The sequence below is a fragment of the Numenius arquata genome, chromosome 8 (genome assembly GCF_964106895.1).
Source record: "Numenius arquata chromosome 8, bNumArq3.hap1.1, whole genome shotgun sequence".
NCBI classification, from domain to species: domain Eukaryota; kingdom Metazoa; phylum Chordata; class Aves; order Charadriiformes; family Scolopacidae; genus Numenius; species Numenius arquata.
In genome coordinates, this window is record NC_133583.1 from 22,654,354 (window position 1) to 22,670,428 (window position 16,075).

Genomic DNA, 16,075 nt, shown 5'->3' on the forward strand with positions numbered 1-16,075 from the left:
TACGTTGTCTGTAAAATGGGTTGTACCCTCTAAGACAGAGGTGCTGCTTGATGAACTTGGGAAGAGAAGCAAATGTTTCCAGTAATTAATGGCTGCAATGAGCTTCCAACGCATAATTCGTTAACGTGTATTCTTCAGTCTTGGGTTATTCTTTTTCCCCCCAGTACTGGTTAGCTCAAGAGTTTAACTGTACTGGTTGGCAGTGAGGGATCTCCCTGGCCCTACTGCCGAAGAGCAATCAAACAACCAAGATGATTAAGGGATTGGAGCATCTCCCTTATGAAGAAAGGCCGAGAGAGCTGGGACTCTTTAGCCTGGAGAAGAGAAGGCTGAGGGGAGACCTTATTAATGCCTATAAGTATCTGAAGGGTGGGTTGAAGGAGGAGGGAGCCAGACTCTTTTCAGTGGTTCCCAGTGACAGGATGAGGGGCAACGGGCACAAGCTGGAACATAAGAGGTTCCACTCGAATATGAGAAAGAATTTCTTCCCGGTGAGGGTGCCAGAGCCCTGGAACAGGCTGCCCAGGGAGGTTGTGGAGTCCCCTTCTTTGGAGATTTTCAAGACCCGCCTGGATGCAGTCCTGAGTAGCATTCTCTAAGCAATCCTGCTTCGGCAGGGGAGTTGGACTAGATGATCTATACGGTCCCTTCCAACTCTAAAAAAAAAATAATTCAGTGAAAACCAAGTGTTTCCTTCAGCAACCACGGGAAATAACAACATCGGGGCTTATTCTTAATGTAACATTGGTATTAATAAGGACTCTAATTTGGGATTTTAGCGAAAAACATTTGGCTCTGTAAATAGTTGCTAAAAATGGTGACGAGTTTGGTTTTTTGCTTTCCAAGGCCTCACAGAACTGAGTTGTACGAGGACGCTCCGTCAGCATGTTGGCCTATCGTGTATTCCCCAGACTACAACATCACCTTCATGGGACTTGAGAAACTGCACCCGTTCGATGCAGGGAAATGGGGAAAAGTAATCAATTTCTTGAAAGGTAAAACAAGAGGGAACCTCTTAGACCCACAGTTGCCCAAAAGCTAATAGGAATGATGTAGTTAGTGCAGACTGAACGTTAATAATTGTCAATATAATAGTGGCTGTACGTCTTCATTGTTCATTGTGTGGATTTAAGCTACACACTTTAATCATATTTGGAGTGCTTTCGGATTCTTACATATTTGCAGACTTAAGTCTTGGCAAGTTAAATTGATTGTAGGGTTTCTGAGGTGGGTTGAATGTCATGTGTTATGTATTGTTGAACATCTCGCCTATTAAATATTTAAAAGATGAAATTGTAGTGTTAGAGCAAACGTCCTACAACAGGGTTTTTCTTAATACAAAGGTTTGTTCCACGGTCCTTTGAAAATGTATGTTCTAGCCCGCTCCACTAAAGAAACCCACAGTTTTGGTGTCAGCTCAGTCATGGCGTCTGTGCAGAGTGAAATTCCTGAAATGGGATTGAAAATTGATGCTCGTTACATGATCTGCTCTCCCCAGAGGCATGGATAATACTAGTCAGAGAAACCTGTTTGGTTCATTTCAGTCTGGCTTTGCAAGACTCTGAGTGAAAAGGAGTAAGGAGAAACAGGAGCTTAGCAATGTCTTAGTCCATCTTAAAATATTTCTAGTCCTTGGGATTGGAATGAAGGCATGAAGTGAGCAGCATTTCGTTGCTTGGCCTTTACGACAAATGTCTACAGGGGATGTTTCAGAATTGCTTCCACCTCTGAAGCGAGCACCCGAGCCGTGACTTTCAGCCTAGCCCGAGTTGGGTGCAGAATGCTGGAGCCTTGTGGACGTAGCTCAGGGTGCCGTGTTTTGATACTCAACAGACTTTTTTAATGATTCAGTTCGAGATTAATGTGTGAGAACAAGATTTCTCTCAAGTTCCCTGTTGAGGATAGCTGTCATTTGCAGTTCCAGTTTCTCCTTTCTTTTGAGGACCAAGCCTGGATCTAAAACGGAACACAGACTGCAGTTTCGTAGCAATGAATGGGAAATCCTTCCTATCTCCGCTGCAAGCTTCCAAAGGGGTTGGCTTGCGAGGCCCAAATTGCAGGTTGGGAGCGTGTGGCATCCTACAGCCTCGTGCTTCTGTGGCTTCACACCCTCTTTACATTAAGAAAATACAAAGATAAGAACCAAAGTTAGGATCAGGGCCTATAAACTCTTGGCACCTCTTCATCTGAAGTTTAAGCTTGCTCATCAAGTAAAAAAAAAATAAAAATGTTTTTCTCTTGCCAAGACAAAGGTTGTTGAAGAGCCAGGCTTCCCTCTTTATGTGGTCCTAATGATTCCTTCAACTGATGAACTTTTGCAGTTAACTATTGCCCTGCCAACCTTAGGCTGTCTTGCATCGGTTTAACCAAGGTTAAATGAATTCTAACGCTCCGTTTGGTTGCTGAGTTTTGGATCTTCCCTCTAGCAACCTTAAATAATGAAATCTTGGGTTCCGGGACCATTTTCTTAATCAAAACCTTTGCCTTTCTGCTCCTTCTCTGTGTAAAGTCTATTCCTCCAGCTCTTTCCTGTGTGAAGTGTCCACTCTTTGCTCAGTATTTCACAGAAAATTGGTTTTCCCAATCCTTTTATTCTCCCTGCTTTGTAACGGAGAAAGAAGCCACAGCACACCCCGGGGCGCTCCTGGTTTTCTCTGTCTCTGCAGCAGCTCCTGCCGACAGCTGACCCACACTGTTCCCTGCCATCTTCTAGAAAAATCTCCAGTGAAAGTCTTTCCAGTCTTCCAGAGAAAGTTTTCTCCTTCCTCAAGAGCGAAACTGTTGCGGGTTTGGCTTTCCCTCTGACACCAGGGAATGAATGGAATGTTTCTCAGGCCTCCCTCAGGAGAAACAGGCGCTTCCCAAAACAAATACTGTTGCAGGTCCTGCTCTCCTGTAACACTTCAGAACAAAATCTCTCACCTTTGAGTTGTTTTCTTCCTTTTCAAGTATAAATTGGAGAAAAGGTGCAGTCTTAGACAACTGTAACTGTGCAGCACTTAAATATCAAAATTTGTCTGGGAAAATTGGCATAGTGCCTTATATTATTTGTTTGTAGTGACTATATGCGAAGCAACATTGTTTTTCTGCACTGCTTGGATTTTTTTCCAGTTGACCCTAAATTGAACTTTCTGGCAAATGTATCCAGATGTATGCATTCCAAGATGTTGTCTTTGATCACATTCTGAAATCTTGGGGTGATATTTTGTAACCTGGTCTTATAAACCTAGGGTTTTAAATAAACTATCTTTTGGTCTCTAAGGTGAAGAATTAATAGTTGGTCATTGGTATTTCTCGAAATTAAACAGAGGCAGGGATACGACAGACATCCTAATTAAGCACAAGTGTTTGCTGCCATGAGCATCCTTTCTTTTTTTTTTTCTTTTTTTTTTTTTATTCTCCCTGATTTAGGGAATGAAATACTAGTATCAAGTGTGGAATTTAGAGCGGGGAATATATTGGGCGCCAATAAATCTGTCGTGGTTTCGGCTGAATTTACCAAAACCGGACCGACAGATGGCCCTTCCCCCCCCCTCCCCCCCCCTAAAAGAGGAGAGAGGAGGAGAAAGAGATAAGGAGATTCAGAAGTTTAGAATGAACTAAACTACTTTAATGAAGAATTAATATTAAAATAAAAATAAAGAAGAAAATAATGAAATAGATACAATATATACAAAACCGTATCAAGCTCCCAGGATGACAGTCACGTCACCGGCAGGCACTGGGGAAGGCCCAGACTGGAGTCAGCGACGGATGGGAACTGGATTCCAGCTCTGGAGTCAGGAACACACGGATCGGGATCAAAGGCAGATGAATAGACAGAGTCCTCTCTGGACGTCGGCCATCGCAGGAAGGGGGTTGACCCTTTGATCCCTCAGCTTTTATACTGAGCATGGGGCAGATGGGATGAAATACCCCAGTTGGTCGGGTTTGGGTCACCTCTCCTGTCCCCTCCTCCCCACCGATGTGACCCCTCTACGTTTTTTCTGTTTCCGACCCTCTAAGGGGGCAAATAACGAAACTGGCTGCCCTTGGTTGTTACAGCAATAAGTATAAGCAAGGGCCTCCCTGCTCACCATCCCTTGGCATAGAGCACAAACATTGGGCTGATCATTCTGAGAACGAGCAGTTTTCTCCACAATATGCTGTTAATTTCAGAGAGTTAGAGGAGGCCTAGCTAGGATGTAAAGTTACAGAACAGAAAATTGGTTCAGTTTTACTTCAAACCGGGACAGCATGTTAGAGCGGGGAATATTCGATGGTATGAGTACCAAGATCTCCCCAGTGTATCAAGCCCTAGACTGTAAGGATTCTTTTCTGTCTGTCCATCCTCTGTCACTACGTGTCTTTTCTTTTAGTTTAAACGAGAATTTACCGTGATTACACTCTGAAAGCTTTCTGTAAACAATATTTATCATATACACACTAACTTAATAGCTTACATGTATAGAGGGAATGTATTTGGAAAATTTGTAAACAGCGAGTAAACAAAAGTTGTTTGAGTGATTTACATTCCAGATGAAGTTATTACCTCAGAGTCAAAGTAGCTTCTGTGGCAGGGTGGAATATGGGGCATTAAGTGATGGTTTACAATGCCAATTGTTATTTCTCTCCTGTTTCAGAAGAAAAACTAATTGCAGACGACTTGATTGTACAGGCACAGGAGGCCACTGATGAAGATCTCTTGGTTGTTCACACAAGGCGCTACCTTAATAAATTAAAGGTGCTGTACTTATTCTTGTGTTTGTTTTTCAAGCAATCGATCTAGAATTAGTGTCAAAGGCAACAAATATCCTACTAGACTTGTTATAGAATCAACTTTTACAGGTTATAGAACGATGTGTTTTGATAACAATGCTAACATTGTCATTGAAGAAAACCATAGAAATGGTAGGCAATTCACACTACAGAGGGGTGGGGGAGAAAGAGGGTCTACCATGTTAGATAGGTGACCTGAAATGATATTTCAGGAGAGTTAAATGAACATAAGGAAAATTTTTATGTTTGAGATGTAAATAATATTCTCTAGTACCAGGGTTTTAGTCTTCAAAAATATAAGTTTTCATTTACTCCAGTAAAATATGGTTCTGAAATTGAAAATGTGCTGGAAACCACTAAAACAGAGTACATTATTGGACGTTTTTTAATGTAAAGATTGCTTTATGGGTTTGGGGTTTATATAATCTCAAAAGAGCATCTGCACAGGGATTCTGTTGTGGGGGGAAGTACTGCCTGCATATTTAGACACTGCTGGTGTCGGTGGAATACAGAGAAAGTTGAAAGATCAAAGCATGTTACCTGTGTGTGGAGGTTTCCAATGCCAGCTCATACAGGATTACGTATTCACAGGGGATAAACAGCATTCATTGGGTATTTCTAAATTAAACATCCATTTGTTAGACTTCAATGTGACTTTAAAACACGAACATGCAAGATCTCTGTTTCTGAATATATTCAGGCATCTGCAGGTGGAATTGGGTAGTAGACGAGCACAGGTGACATTGCTTTTATTTTGCAACTCTTCACTTGGAGGGCAGAGAATGGATTGGTATGAGAAATAATCCTCCATTTCATAATTCAAAAGAAGTTATTTTGAGTCATCTTTGTCCTTCCACAGCGAAAGAGTCCTTGTCTTGCTATTTCTGGAATGTTTTATATTTCTGTGTAAGGGTTCTATTATTTGTGTGAACTTTTTTCGCTCTTACTCCTTTTTGGAATTCTCTTGCACTTCTTCACTCTGTGCTATACAGTTACTTGCAATTTCATACATCATTAGATTCGATCTTATTGCAGCTATTCTTGATACTGAGATTTTAATTCCATGGAACCACCCACCTCTTTTTACTGAATCACCACTTTGAAGCAGGGTGTAATGTGCATAGCTCGGTGTGGAATAACGTAATAATATTTTTAGAACCTTCAGGATGGCTTCAGAGGGAATTGTCTGTATAACTTGTGTCTTGGTGTTCAAAACCAGGACTGTCGTATGCATTCAGATGTGATTAATTGTGTGTCTCTCATTCCCCTTTTCTTGAGAGACTATTTCCTGCAACTGTAGAAACTGGAAGATGTTGCACGGGTCATGCCAGCAAATTCCTGCCAAGCAGCCAACGTAAAAGTGCTTTGTTCCAAACAAAAAATAATGTGGCTGGATATGACAAGGCATTGGATGTCCTCTGTATTGCCTTATCCGAAGTCTGCTGTGCTGTTTGTTTTTTTTAATCCAGACAAATACAGATCTACCAGTAAGTGCCATAGTTTTATGTTAGATCAGCTCTGAAGGATACAGAGGTGCGTGCATTTCTGGGAATGCCTAGTTCTTTTAAAATAATGGATCACTTGAGTATTCCTCATTTAAAATTTAAGCATGATTTTGGTAGGAAATTCCATACGCTTGCAAGGAGAAGTGGTGGTTGGTATCTCAGCAGCAGCTGAAGAAGCTGGGAGGGAATTGGTTGAAGAGAAAGAAAATGGTATGCACAAAATAGATCAAACAGCCCCGGAAATCAATTCTGTGTCGGAAGGAAGGTCTCCCTGTTTCCCTGCTTTTCAGGTAATGTGATTAGTCCTTTCAACAAAATCTGGCCTTTTGAATTGAGGTGATTCCCCCTCAGTTATTCCTTTGAAGAATTTAAGTCTCTAAGGTAATGACAGAACTTTGGATAATTTGCTTGCAGTAGTTTTCCACTTACTGCCTTTTTCTGGTGTTACATAAAATAATGGTTTCCCGCATATCAGCATGCTGCAATTTTGGAAGGAGATAGGCAATGAGGTTTAAGCTCGTTTCAGACCATATAAGTCTTTCACTTGAACCATTTTTCTATTTGACAAGTTCTACGATAACATATGTGAGCGAACACCGAAATGTGAGTGATGAGGATAATGCTCGGGCGTCAGTGGAATGCAAGATGTGCTTTTCTGAAAGTGATCCGAAACAGGTGATCGATCAATTGGACTTACAAATTTTAACCTGTTTTATATATTTACAAATTATCTAGGTTTAAAAATAAAAAGTTAATCACTGTATTAGAAATGTAAATTTTTATGCCTGGTGAAAAGTGGATTGATGTGAGTGTAGGGAGTGTTGATGGTGCTCAGGGGCTTGTGTGCTTTGCCTCTTGCCAGGAGAGCAGTGGTACCTGCCTGTCTGTGGCGTGGGGGTGTTGGCCCCGTGCCGGGGGAAGGGATGGTGGGGGCTCTCGGGGGTGAAGGCAGGAGAAGCAGCCTCTTAAAATAATCCGTTTGGCCTGTGATACTTCTGGCTGTTTGAGGTGTTCAGCTAAACCAGCACAGAATGCATCTCTGCTGAGAGGGACCTGGGAGTCCTGGTGGACAACAAGTTGCCCATGAGCCAGCAATGTGCCCTGGTGGCCAAGAAGGGTCCTGGGGTGCGTTAAAAAGAGCGTGGACAGCAGGTGGAGGGAGGTCATCCCCCGTCTCTGCTCTGCCCTGGGGAGGCCATATCTGGAGCACTGGGTCCAGTTCTGGGCTCCCCAGTTCCAGAAGGACAGGGAACTGCTGGAGAGAATCCAGTGGAAGCTACGAAGATGGTGAGGGACTGGAGCATCTCTCTGCTGAGGAAAGGCTGAGAGCCCTGGGGCTGTTCAGCATGGAGAAGAGCAGACTGAGAGGGGACCTCATCAATGCTGAGCAGTATCTAAAGGGTGGGTTTCAGGAGGATGGGGCCAGACTCTTCTCAGTGGTGCCCGGGGACAGGACAAGAGGCAACGGGCACAACCTGGAACACGGGAAATTGCATCTCAACGTGAAGGAAAACTTCTTTCCTGTGAGGGTGGCAGAGCCCTGGAAAAGGCTGCCCAGAGAAAGTGTGGAGTCTCCCTCTCCGGAGATATTCAAACCCGCTTGGATGCGTTCCTGTCCAACCTGCTCTGGGTGACCCTGCTTTGGCAGGGGGTTGGACTGGATGATCTCCAAAGGTCCCTTCCAACCCCTGCCAGTCTGGGATTCTCTTAGTGACCAGAGGTGACTCAGCAGCTGAAAATGAGTGGTTTTGGTTTGAATAAAATGGGCACCTTCAGAAGTGCTTAGAAGTTCCAGTTCCCCAGTTCATGCAGTTCTTGTGCTGTCATCTGCTCTGTCTCTGCTCCCTATGTTGTGCTTTGTTCCTTGCTCAATTTTTTCAAGCTTCATTGGTGAAAAATTTATGAAAGTGAATGGTGGTTTGCTGTAAAATGTTAATTTAAAAGGTCATGAGAGCAGATAAATGTATTTGATCCCTTTTACCTATACTTTCATGTAAATGGTAACGTGTCTGTAGGAATATACAAAAAATGTTATTTTGAAGGTAATGGTCTTTGAGGATGTTTGGAGAAAGCACTGAACAAGAATAGTCACGGGGAACAAGGTGTGACAGGTCTCAGCATTTACAGCACTGCACGAATGCTGCGGGGTGTTCTTTGCAGCTAAAGCAACTGGGAAACTTCTTCAGGCTCAGGTAGCATTTGGTTAACAGCAATTTGTTTCTTTTAAGATTTCCAACTCATTGGTTGGGAGATTGATGCATCAAAACTGGAGTTTATCTGGTTGTTTTTCTTGGCGGTGTCACCTTGGCTGTCATTGCTTTCTACCAGGTATCTTATTCCTAATGATAATAGTGCGTCCATACCTTCACCTGGAAACTTTTCTGAGAAGAAGCAAGCTTCCTTCTCTCCTTTATGGTTTCTTTCTGTTTATTTTATTTGTTTTTTGATTTATTTTTTTTTTTAATGTTAATTCAAGCTAAAAACGTACTTTCTTTATCTATTGAAGGTGGACCCCAAATAGCTTTGTGCCAGACAAGCTTCTAAGTAAGAAATCACGTCAGTTGCTTGATGGTTGGATTTGTAAGTCTGTGAATTTTCCCTTGAAGTTGGGACTAGCTCCAGGAACTTATCAAAGATTTAAATGCAGTTTAAATTTAGATATTAAAGAACAAAATTACATATTTTAAAAAAAAAAAAGTCACGTTGTTGGCTATTTTAAAATGCTGGACTGCAATGAATGCATAACATAAAAGGCAGCACATTAGAGGTTGGCTTTGATCGTTAATGTGCTGTTTGCATTAATCCAGGATGTATCAGCATAAAAGCAACTACTTTACCTTTATCTTCCTAATATTAGTTTTTCAGTTTAAGTTTTAGTCCTTGAACACTAATAATTCAAAATAATTTGTAAAGTCATTTAACCGTACTAAGAGGAGTTTTTATAGTTAAGGAATTAAAGTTAATGGTAATAATAGCTTCTAAGTAAAGCCCTGTGAGAATATCCTCATTAAATATAGATGTTATTAGAGAGTTTGGGCTTAAGCAAGGAAAATTAAGAACTCCTGAAGTTGGGTTTTGTTGTTGGTTTTGTTTTTTTTCCTTTTTGTTTTGGAGGCTTCTTTGTATGTAACACCTTGGTATAGTGTTATACTCTAGCCACACTTAATGATCCTGCCTAGCAGTTAAGTTGGCAGGAGGCATGTATTAAGGGAAAATATACCTGGTTAGAGGTTAACCTGACATCTTTACTCCTTTTAAGAAAACAGGGAGTGAAATTTTTAAAAAATTCAAGCTTAAATTAGTAAATTGAATTATTTATCCAAACCACAGGAAAGTAAATCTTATGATATTAGCAATAGAAATAAAGAGTTGAATGGAGCTGACAACTACAAAGAATAAGTGAAGGCATGTTACTGAATAGTGTTTATATATGATTATTACTCTTCCCTGAATCCAGACCAACTTGTAATTTCTGTTAAGTTACATAATTACATGTCTGCAAACTTTATTACAGAATCAGGGATTTGATGATGGCTGAGGGAGAGCAAGTATCTACCAAAAGAAATATCTGATGATATCCTGATATATGCAATTTGAGTGCAGAAAGTAGTGATTTTAAAAAATTGGAAGGGTTTGTTCTCTGTCAAAGGAAACTAATCTATGTGAAGCCTTGTGTTATGGAAGCCAACTGACAGCCTGGAAAATGTAATTAATATAGTCCCCATCTATTCAAAATGTTGTTTTTTATTTTTACAACATGAAAAAAGTATACAATTATGTAAAACCAATTCCTCTTGATTTATTTTTCGAGTATATACATAGCTGTTCTGAGAATTTATTGCAGGAAATGTTGGAAAACAAAATTAGCACATTGAAGGAAAAAAGCACAAAACTGTGCACAGTTTGAGGCAATATATTTCTCAGTTTGAGAAGCATTTTCTTTAATCTATAGCTCCATTCTTGAACCCTGAGACTTTCCTCACACATGGCTTTTCCCCTGATTCTTAGGAATTACACAAACACAGTGAAGGACTAAGTCCGAAGCAGTGAATGTATTAAAACTTTCTGAAATCTTGTGATCATCTTTCATATTTGAAATCAAAATCTATTTTATCCAAATGTGACCTCTTCAGTTCCATTTTAGAGCACCAGGTTTTTACATTATGCTTGTTTAAAAGCTAAAATATCTCGCAAAAGGACTTGATCAAGATTGACTGTGTTACAAAATAATTAAATCCCACGGTTAAGGGTGGAGAGCTGAGAGTACGGTAACAGAATAATGTCTTACAAATAGAAAAGTAGTAAGAGCTTAAAATGAACTGCTGATAAAATATAGTTAGTACTTCAGAACTTTATGACTAATGCCACCCCCACCCCAGCCAAGAGTACTCTCTAGTTGAAACATTGATAGCTGGGAAGCCGAAGTAGCTTTAAGGTTTTTTGAGTATCAGAGGACACAGAAATTGGCATGTGATTATCTTGGGTTAATTGGGCAACGGATGTAGTCAATATACTTGAGTTTCCTACTGTTGAAGAAAATAGAATCTATTCACAATCTCTACAGCGTGTCAAATTTGTAATTCTCGGTACCTGAATGTTTCAGTATTGGATGAAGAGGTTTATTCTTGCTCCCAACTTATGCTTTGAAATATATTTAGAAGTCGTATCGCTGTTAGCAATGTTGGTAGAAGTTCTTTGAAGTAATCTATGTGTGTTTGCAGAAAAAAAAAAAGCATTTTCATATTGCAAATATTTTGTGTTCTAACCTTCAAATCATGTTCTTGATGGTAGGACTTTTTAACAAAACATTTCCTTGGAACATTTTCCAGCAGTGTTTAATATGCTAAATAAATTTGAATCAATTCTCCATGCTAAAATTTGCCCTGTGTCTTCACTGCGGTATTTGAACTTCTTGGTTGAGTTGTCTGTTTGCTTGTTTTTCATTTCTCCTTGGTGTATCCTTTTGACTTGACATGGGAAAAGATATTTTAGGTTTGAACAATATATCAAGTGTAGCTAGCTGTTAATACTGCTGAAGGACATCCTACAGTTCTTCCTCCTAATCCCAGGGATATTAGGTATTCTGAAATACTAGCTTGCTGAAAAATTGCTGATTTATTACCATTTGATACTGAAAACCGAAAAACCTAGTGATGGTGATTGAAAGTGATGATTCTCATAGTTAACAACTTGAGGACAAACCTATTTGGAGGTTACTAAAAGGGGCTGTTGTTGTCACCGCCACCTGAGCTTCTCTACAGTAAATAGCAACTGATGAGAGACCTAAATGTCGTCATTAAGACAGGCTAAATTAATTGGAAATTTTTTCTTACCTGTTGCAGTGGTCGTTTGTTGTGGCTACAATCACGGAAATTCCACCAGTTGCCTTTCTTCCCAATTTCGTTGTTCAGAGAAAAGTGTTGAAACCTCTACGAACCCAGACAGGAGGCACGATAATGGTAAGGTGCTCTTGATTCACTTTTAGTCTGTTTAAGCTTCTTGATCAAAACAGCGTGAACCCGTGTGTTGTAATATTCTGTATAACTCAAAGGCTTGAGCCCTGGAGGTCTGTAGAAGGAACGAGTTAATGTACAGTCCTAAACTTGAGCAAAGGTTGTCACTTGGTAGCAGCTGCCAAGGTTAAAAATCACATCACCTTGCTAATTTTAATGATTAGTTTACTTCTCCTGTTGCTACTGCGTAAGCAGCTCAGCAGAACTCGAGTGAGACATAGCCTGCTTCACCTTAACAGAAATGTTTTCTAATTAGTTCAATGAATGCTTTGGACAGAAGAGCTGTGTAAGCGTCGCCAGACATTTAATTTTGCCTGAGAATTACCATTAGAGATGTTGAGGAAGTAGGAGGTAATAAGACAGTTAATAGCTGGAGCCAGGATTGAGGAAACCATGTATTGAGGAAAAGATGCCTTCGTAATTGTAAACCAGTAACTAATGGAACCTTTTCTGCCCTTTTTATCATTCCTTGTCATATTAGAACTAGAGTTCAGAAACTGTTCAGCGTGGTGCTGGGAGACGGTGACAGTCCCGATCTCTCTTCCCAGGCACTGAGCTGTAACAGTTACATAAATGAAAGACAAATAATCCTGTCTGAAGTCATTAATATTATGGTACAAATAGATCTTTGCTGCATTTTAGCTACTCTTCCTGAAGGTTGCTGTTGCATGTGAAAAGGATAGAAGCACATATTGCTTTTTCTGTACCTATTTGAAGCCAGTTATTGAAGAACACTATTCTGTGGGTTGGCAAATGAGTCAGAATATGTCTGTGCCAGATATGAGAACAGGATTTATTGCAACCACTAGATATTAAAGGTGAGCGAGACTGGGAAGCCATAAATGAATGATAAAGTAGTGGCATTATTTTCAGAAATAGGCTAGTAGGGAGCTTCCCATTTCTGTCAACAGAAGTGTAGGTACTTAATAATGTGTGCACTAGAATCAAGGTTTCTTATTTTTAAATGCTTCCCTTCGTGAATGTATCAAGAATTCATTAAAGACATAAATAATACAAGGAGCTCTTCTGTGACTGGCGCATAAAAGGCAGTGCAGTACGTATGGCTTTCAGAAACATTTAAAAAGCTTGAATCTGGCTGTGAGTCTGAGCTGTGAGACTGATGTGAGCCAGCCCAAAAAGTTTGATGAAGCAGTTCCCCAAGTTTTCTTTAATTCTGTGGGGCTGACGTGAGATTCACTCTTGCTACTGTCATTTGTGGGGGGTTGAAACGGATCTGGGCACTAGTACCTTTCAGCCCTCTTGCGTTTTACTATGGGAAATGAAAGTAGAGAGCCAGTTGTTTGCAGATTTTAAGGCAAGGTGAAATATCCTGCTTTTCTGTTGTATTTACTTTTGAAGTGACAGAACTGCTCAATGCCTGATTCTTTATCGACAAAAATTGGCTATTTCTTTCAGTATTTTAGTACTCTCTTGTTAAATTTATGTCCCATCCAGCTGGGATTTACAAGTGTGTGTGTAAAAGTAACTCTCTGCCAGTTTTTGTTACCAAAAGGTAGTAGAGAGAGGAATAGAATGGACTGGACACTTTGTGATGGGGCTTAAATACCTACTGTTAACATTCAGAAACATCTTCTAACAGCGTGATTTGTTTTAAGCATATCATCTTACCTCCCTTTGTCATATCCGAAACACTGGTCAGAGATATTTAAAAATCTGGAGCTCTTCAAAAAGTTGGAGTAGAGGTGTAAAATGCAAACTGGTGCATTTTATGATTTAAAAGGGGGGATGCAGTGTGTATGTAATGCAGTGTATATGTCATTCGAGGTGAAAAATGTAGTGAGTGGGAAATGGCTGTCTTATATACAGTAAAAGTTGTATGTGTCTTGCCCACCTTGGACTCTGTTTCTCCAACTATTGTTCTCACCTCTTAAATCCCATTTCCTAATTCTACGTTAATTCTCTTGTGTTGCTCTGTTGTCTTGGATGTATGTGTTGTTTAAAGTCAAAAGAATATTGGGGTAAGGAAATCTGTAAGAGTGTTTGTACAGTGTAGTGATGTCTGGGGCTTTTGTTGAAGCCTAAAAGTCTGCATAAGCATGAGAAAACCAGATAAACTACTGAAAATAACAGCAATGTGCCCTTGTGGCCAAGAAGGCCAATGGCATCCTGGGGGGCATCAGGAAGAGTGTGACCAGCAGGTGGAGGGAGGTTATCCTCCCCCTCTGCTCTGCCCTGGTGAGGCCCCATCTGGAGCACTGGGTCCAGTTCTGGGCTCCCCAGTTCAAGAAGGCCAGGGAACTGCTGGAGAGGGTACAGCAGAGGGCTACAGAGATGATGAGGGGCCTGGAGCATCTCTCATACGAGGAAAGGCTGAGGGACTTGGGTCTTTTTAGTCTGGAGAAGAAAAGGCTGAGGGGGGAATCTGATCAACGCTTATAAATACTTAAAGGGTGGGTGTCAGGAGGATGGGGCCAGTCTTTTTTCAGCGGTGCCCAGTGACAGGACAAGAGGAAATGGGCACAAACTTGTACATAAGAAGTTCCATCTAAACATGAGGAGGAACTTCTTTCCTGTGAGGGCGGCAGAGCTCTGGAATAGGCTGCCCAGAGAGGTGGTGGAGTCTCCGTCTCTGGAGACATTCAAAACCTGCCTGGACAAGTTCCTGTGCAACCTGCTCTAGGTGGACCTGCTTTGGCAGGGGGTTGGACTGGATGATCTCCAGAGGTCCCTTCACACCCCATATCATTCTGTGATTCTGTGAAAATGTTAAACCAACTTTAAGGCCAATCTACCTATATGAGTTTGGAAAGACCATGCTAGGTTCTGGATAAATCTTTAGATTTATTGGATTATGGTAGTAGGCTAGATAAAAAGTGCTACCTCCTGAGTAGGTATTAACTGGGAAAAGTAGAGTTGATGGAACACAGAGCATCTCCCTGATCAAACCTGAACAATCCACCTGGAATGCTTTCTCCTGGCAAATTACCAGCGGGAGCTGGAGACAGCACCAGTCTGAGTTTGGTGGCATCTGAGTACTCATCTTGCTTTCAAGGGACTGCAAGGAAGTTTGGAGGTGGTTTGACTTTTGTTTTGTGGGGTTTCTTTGTGTGTGTTTGTTTTTTGTTTTTTGTTTTTTTTTTTAAAACCTGATGTTATAGACTGGGGAGTAGTAGAGGGAAAGAATTCTGGTTTCGTATGGTTCAAATAGTTCAAGGTCCTTACAAATTTTTGGTTGTCACTCCCAGAGAAAGAAGTAGCTCCTTTGTCTCTCCATGTAGCCCTTCAGCATCAGCTCAGACGCCCGGTCAGGTCTCCCTTCTGTGCTGTATGTCTGAGTGCCGTCAGTGGTTATTTAGATGAGGGACTTCAGTCTGCAAAGTCCTGTCTGAATAGTCTATGTCTTCTTTTACTGTAATATAATCTTCTTTTATTATAGCCATGCTGTCTTTCTGTACAGTAGTTATGAGGAATGAAGGAAAAGGTAGAAGAGAAAAAGAATTGGGAAGAGTCTAGAGTTTCCCAATACTCTACCTTTGATAATTCTTGAGGGTCTTGACAGTACGTGTGTGTGAAATCTATTTCAGCGTGGTTCTAACTAGTCAATACTTTTATATAGTTTTGTGATGTTTTTCGTTGTGCTTGTATTATCTTTAATTCACAAATGTGTGTTCACTAGTTACAAACGTGATCACAAAGCAGAGATAACCACTAGTTGTCTATTATGTCTTTGTATCATGTCTCCTGGAACATGGGTGACATCACTGATCGCTTTTGGGTTGATCTTGGTCCCATATGCTGTTATTTTTTTACCTTTTCTATTTTTCATTATGGGGAAATAGGCCTGTACTTTAAAAGCAGTTTTGATTCATCAGATGATAAAATTTGTACAGTACAAGTCAGAAGTACAATCTTCTGCTATTCCTGATGGTCCTGTTTATCATGAAAATTCCTGTTGCATTTCTGTACTTTTTAATGATTTATTTTTTATTTTTTTTTAGCAATATGGCAAGAATGTTTTTTGGTGAGGAATCCCTAGGAAGTATGCTAAATCACAGATAATGTGCTTTCCCTGTCACTTAATGGCTTTTATAGTTCAGAAACAACAGTCTCTTTCTCAAGATGTAATTTGTGTAAGTTGGCATGTTCATAACAGGATGATGATTACCTTCCCAGTAGTTTTCTTAATACTAGATTAGAACTGTTCAAATATAAATATTGGTGATGAATTCTCAACTGTCCAAACTTCTTTTCATATATGATATGTAATATGTTCTTTCCATGATTATGGGAAAGAATAATCTGTTGTTTTGTTTTTTTTTTTTAATTATAGTTAGTAAT

The 16,075-nt window shown here is 40.4% G+C and overlaps 1 protein-coding gene across 2 annotated transcripts in view; it reads left to right on the forward strand.

The window, feature by feature from the left end:
* The first annotated feature begins 853 nt into the window (after nt 1-853).
* HDAC11 (histone deacetylase 11) overlaps nt 854-16,075 on the forward strand; it is a 29,957-nt gene continuing 14,735 nt past the window's right edge. Inside the window, exons 1-3 of one of the 2 annotated variants that reach the window (XM_074152263.1) lie at nt 854-995; nt 4,623-4,723; nt 11,606-11,722. In XM_074152263.1, the coding sequence (XP_074008364.1) occupies nt 929-995; nt 4,623-4,723; nt 11,606-11,722 (285 nt within the window). In that variant the 5' untranslated portion in view covers nt 854-928. The remainder of the gene's footprint in view (nt 996-4,622; nt 4,724-11,605; nt 11,723-16,075) is intronic. The other variant, XM_074152262.1, reaches the window with a different exon arrangement.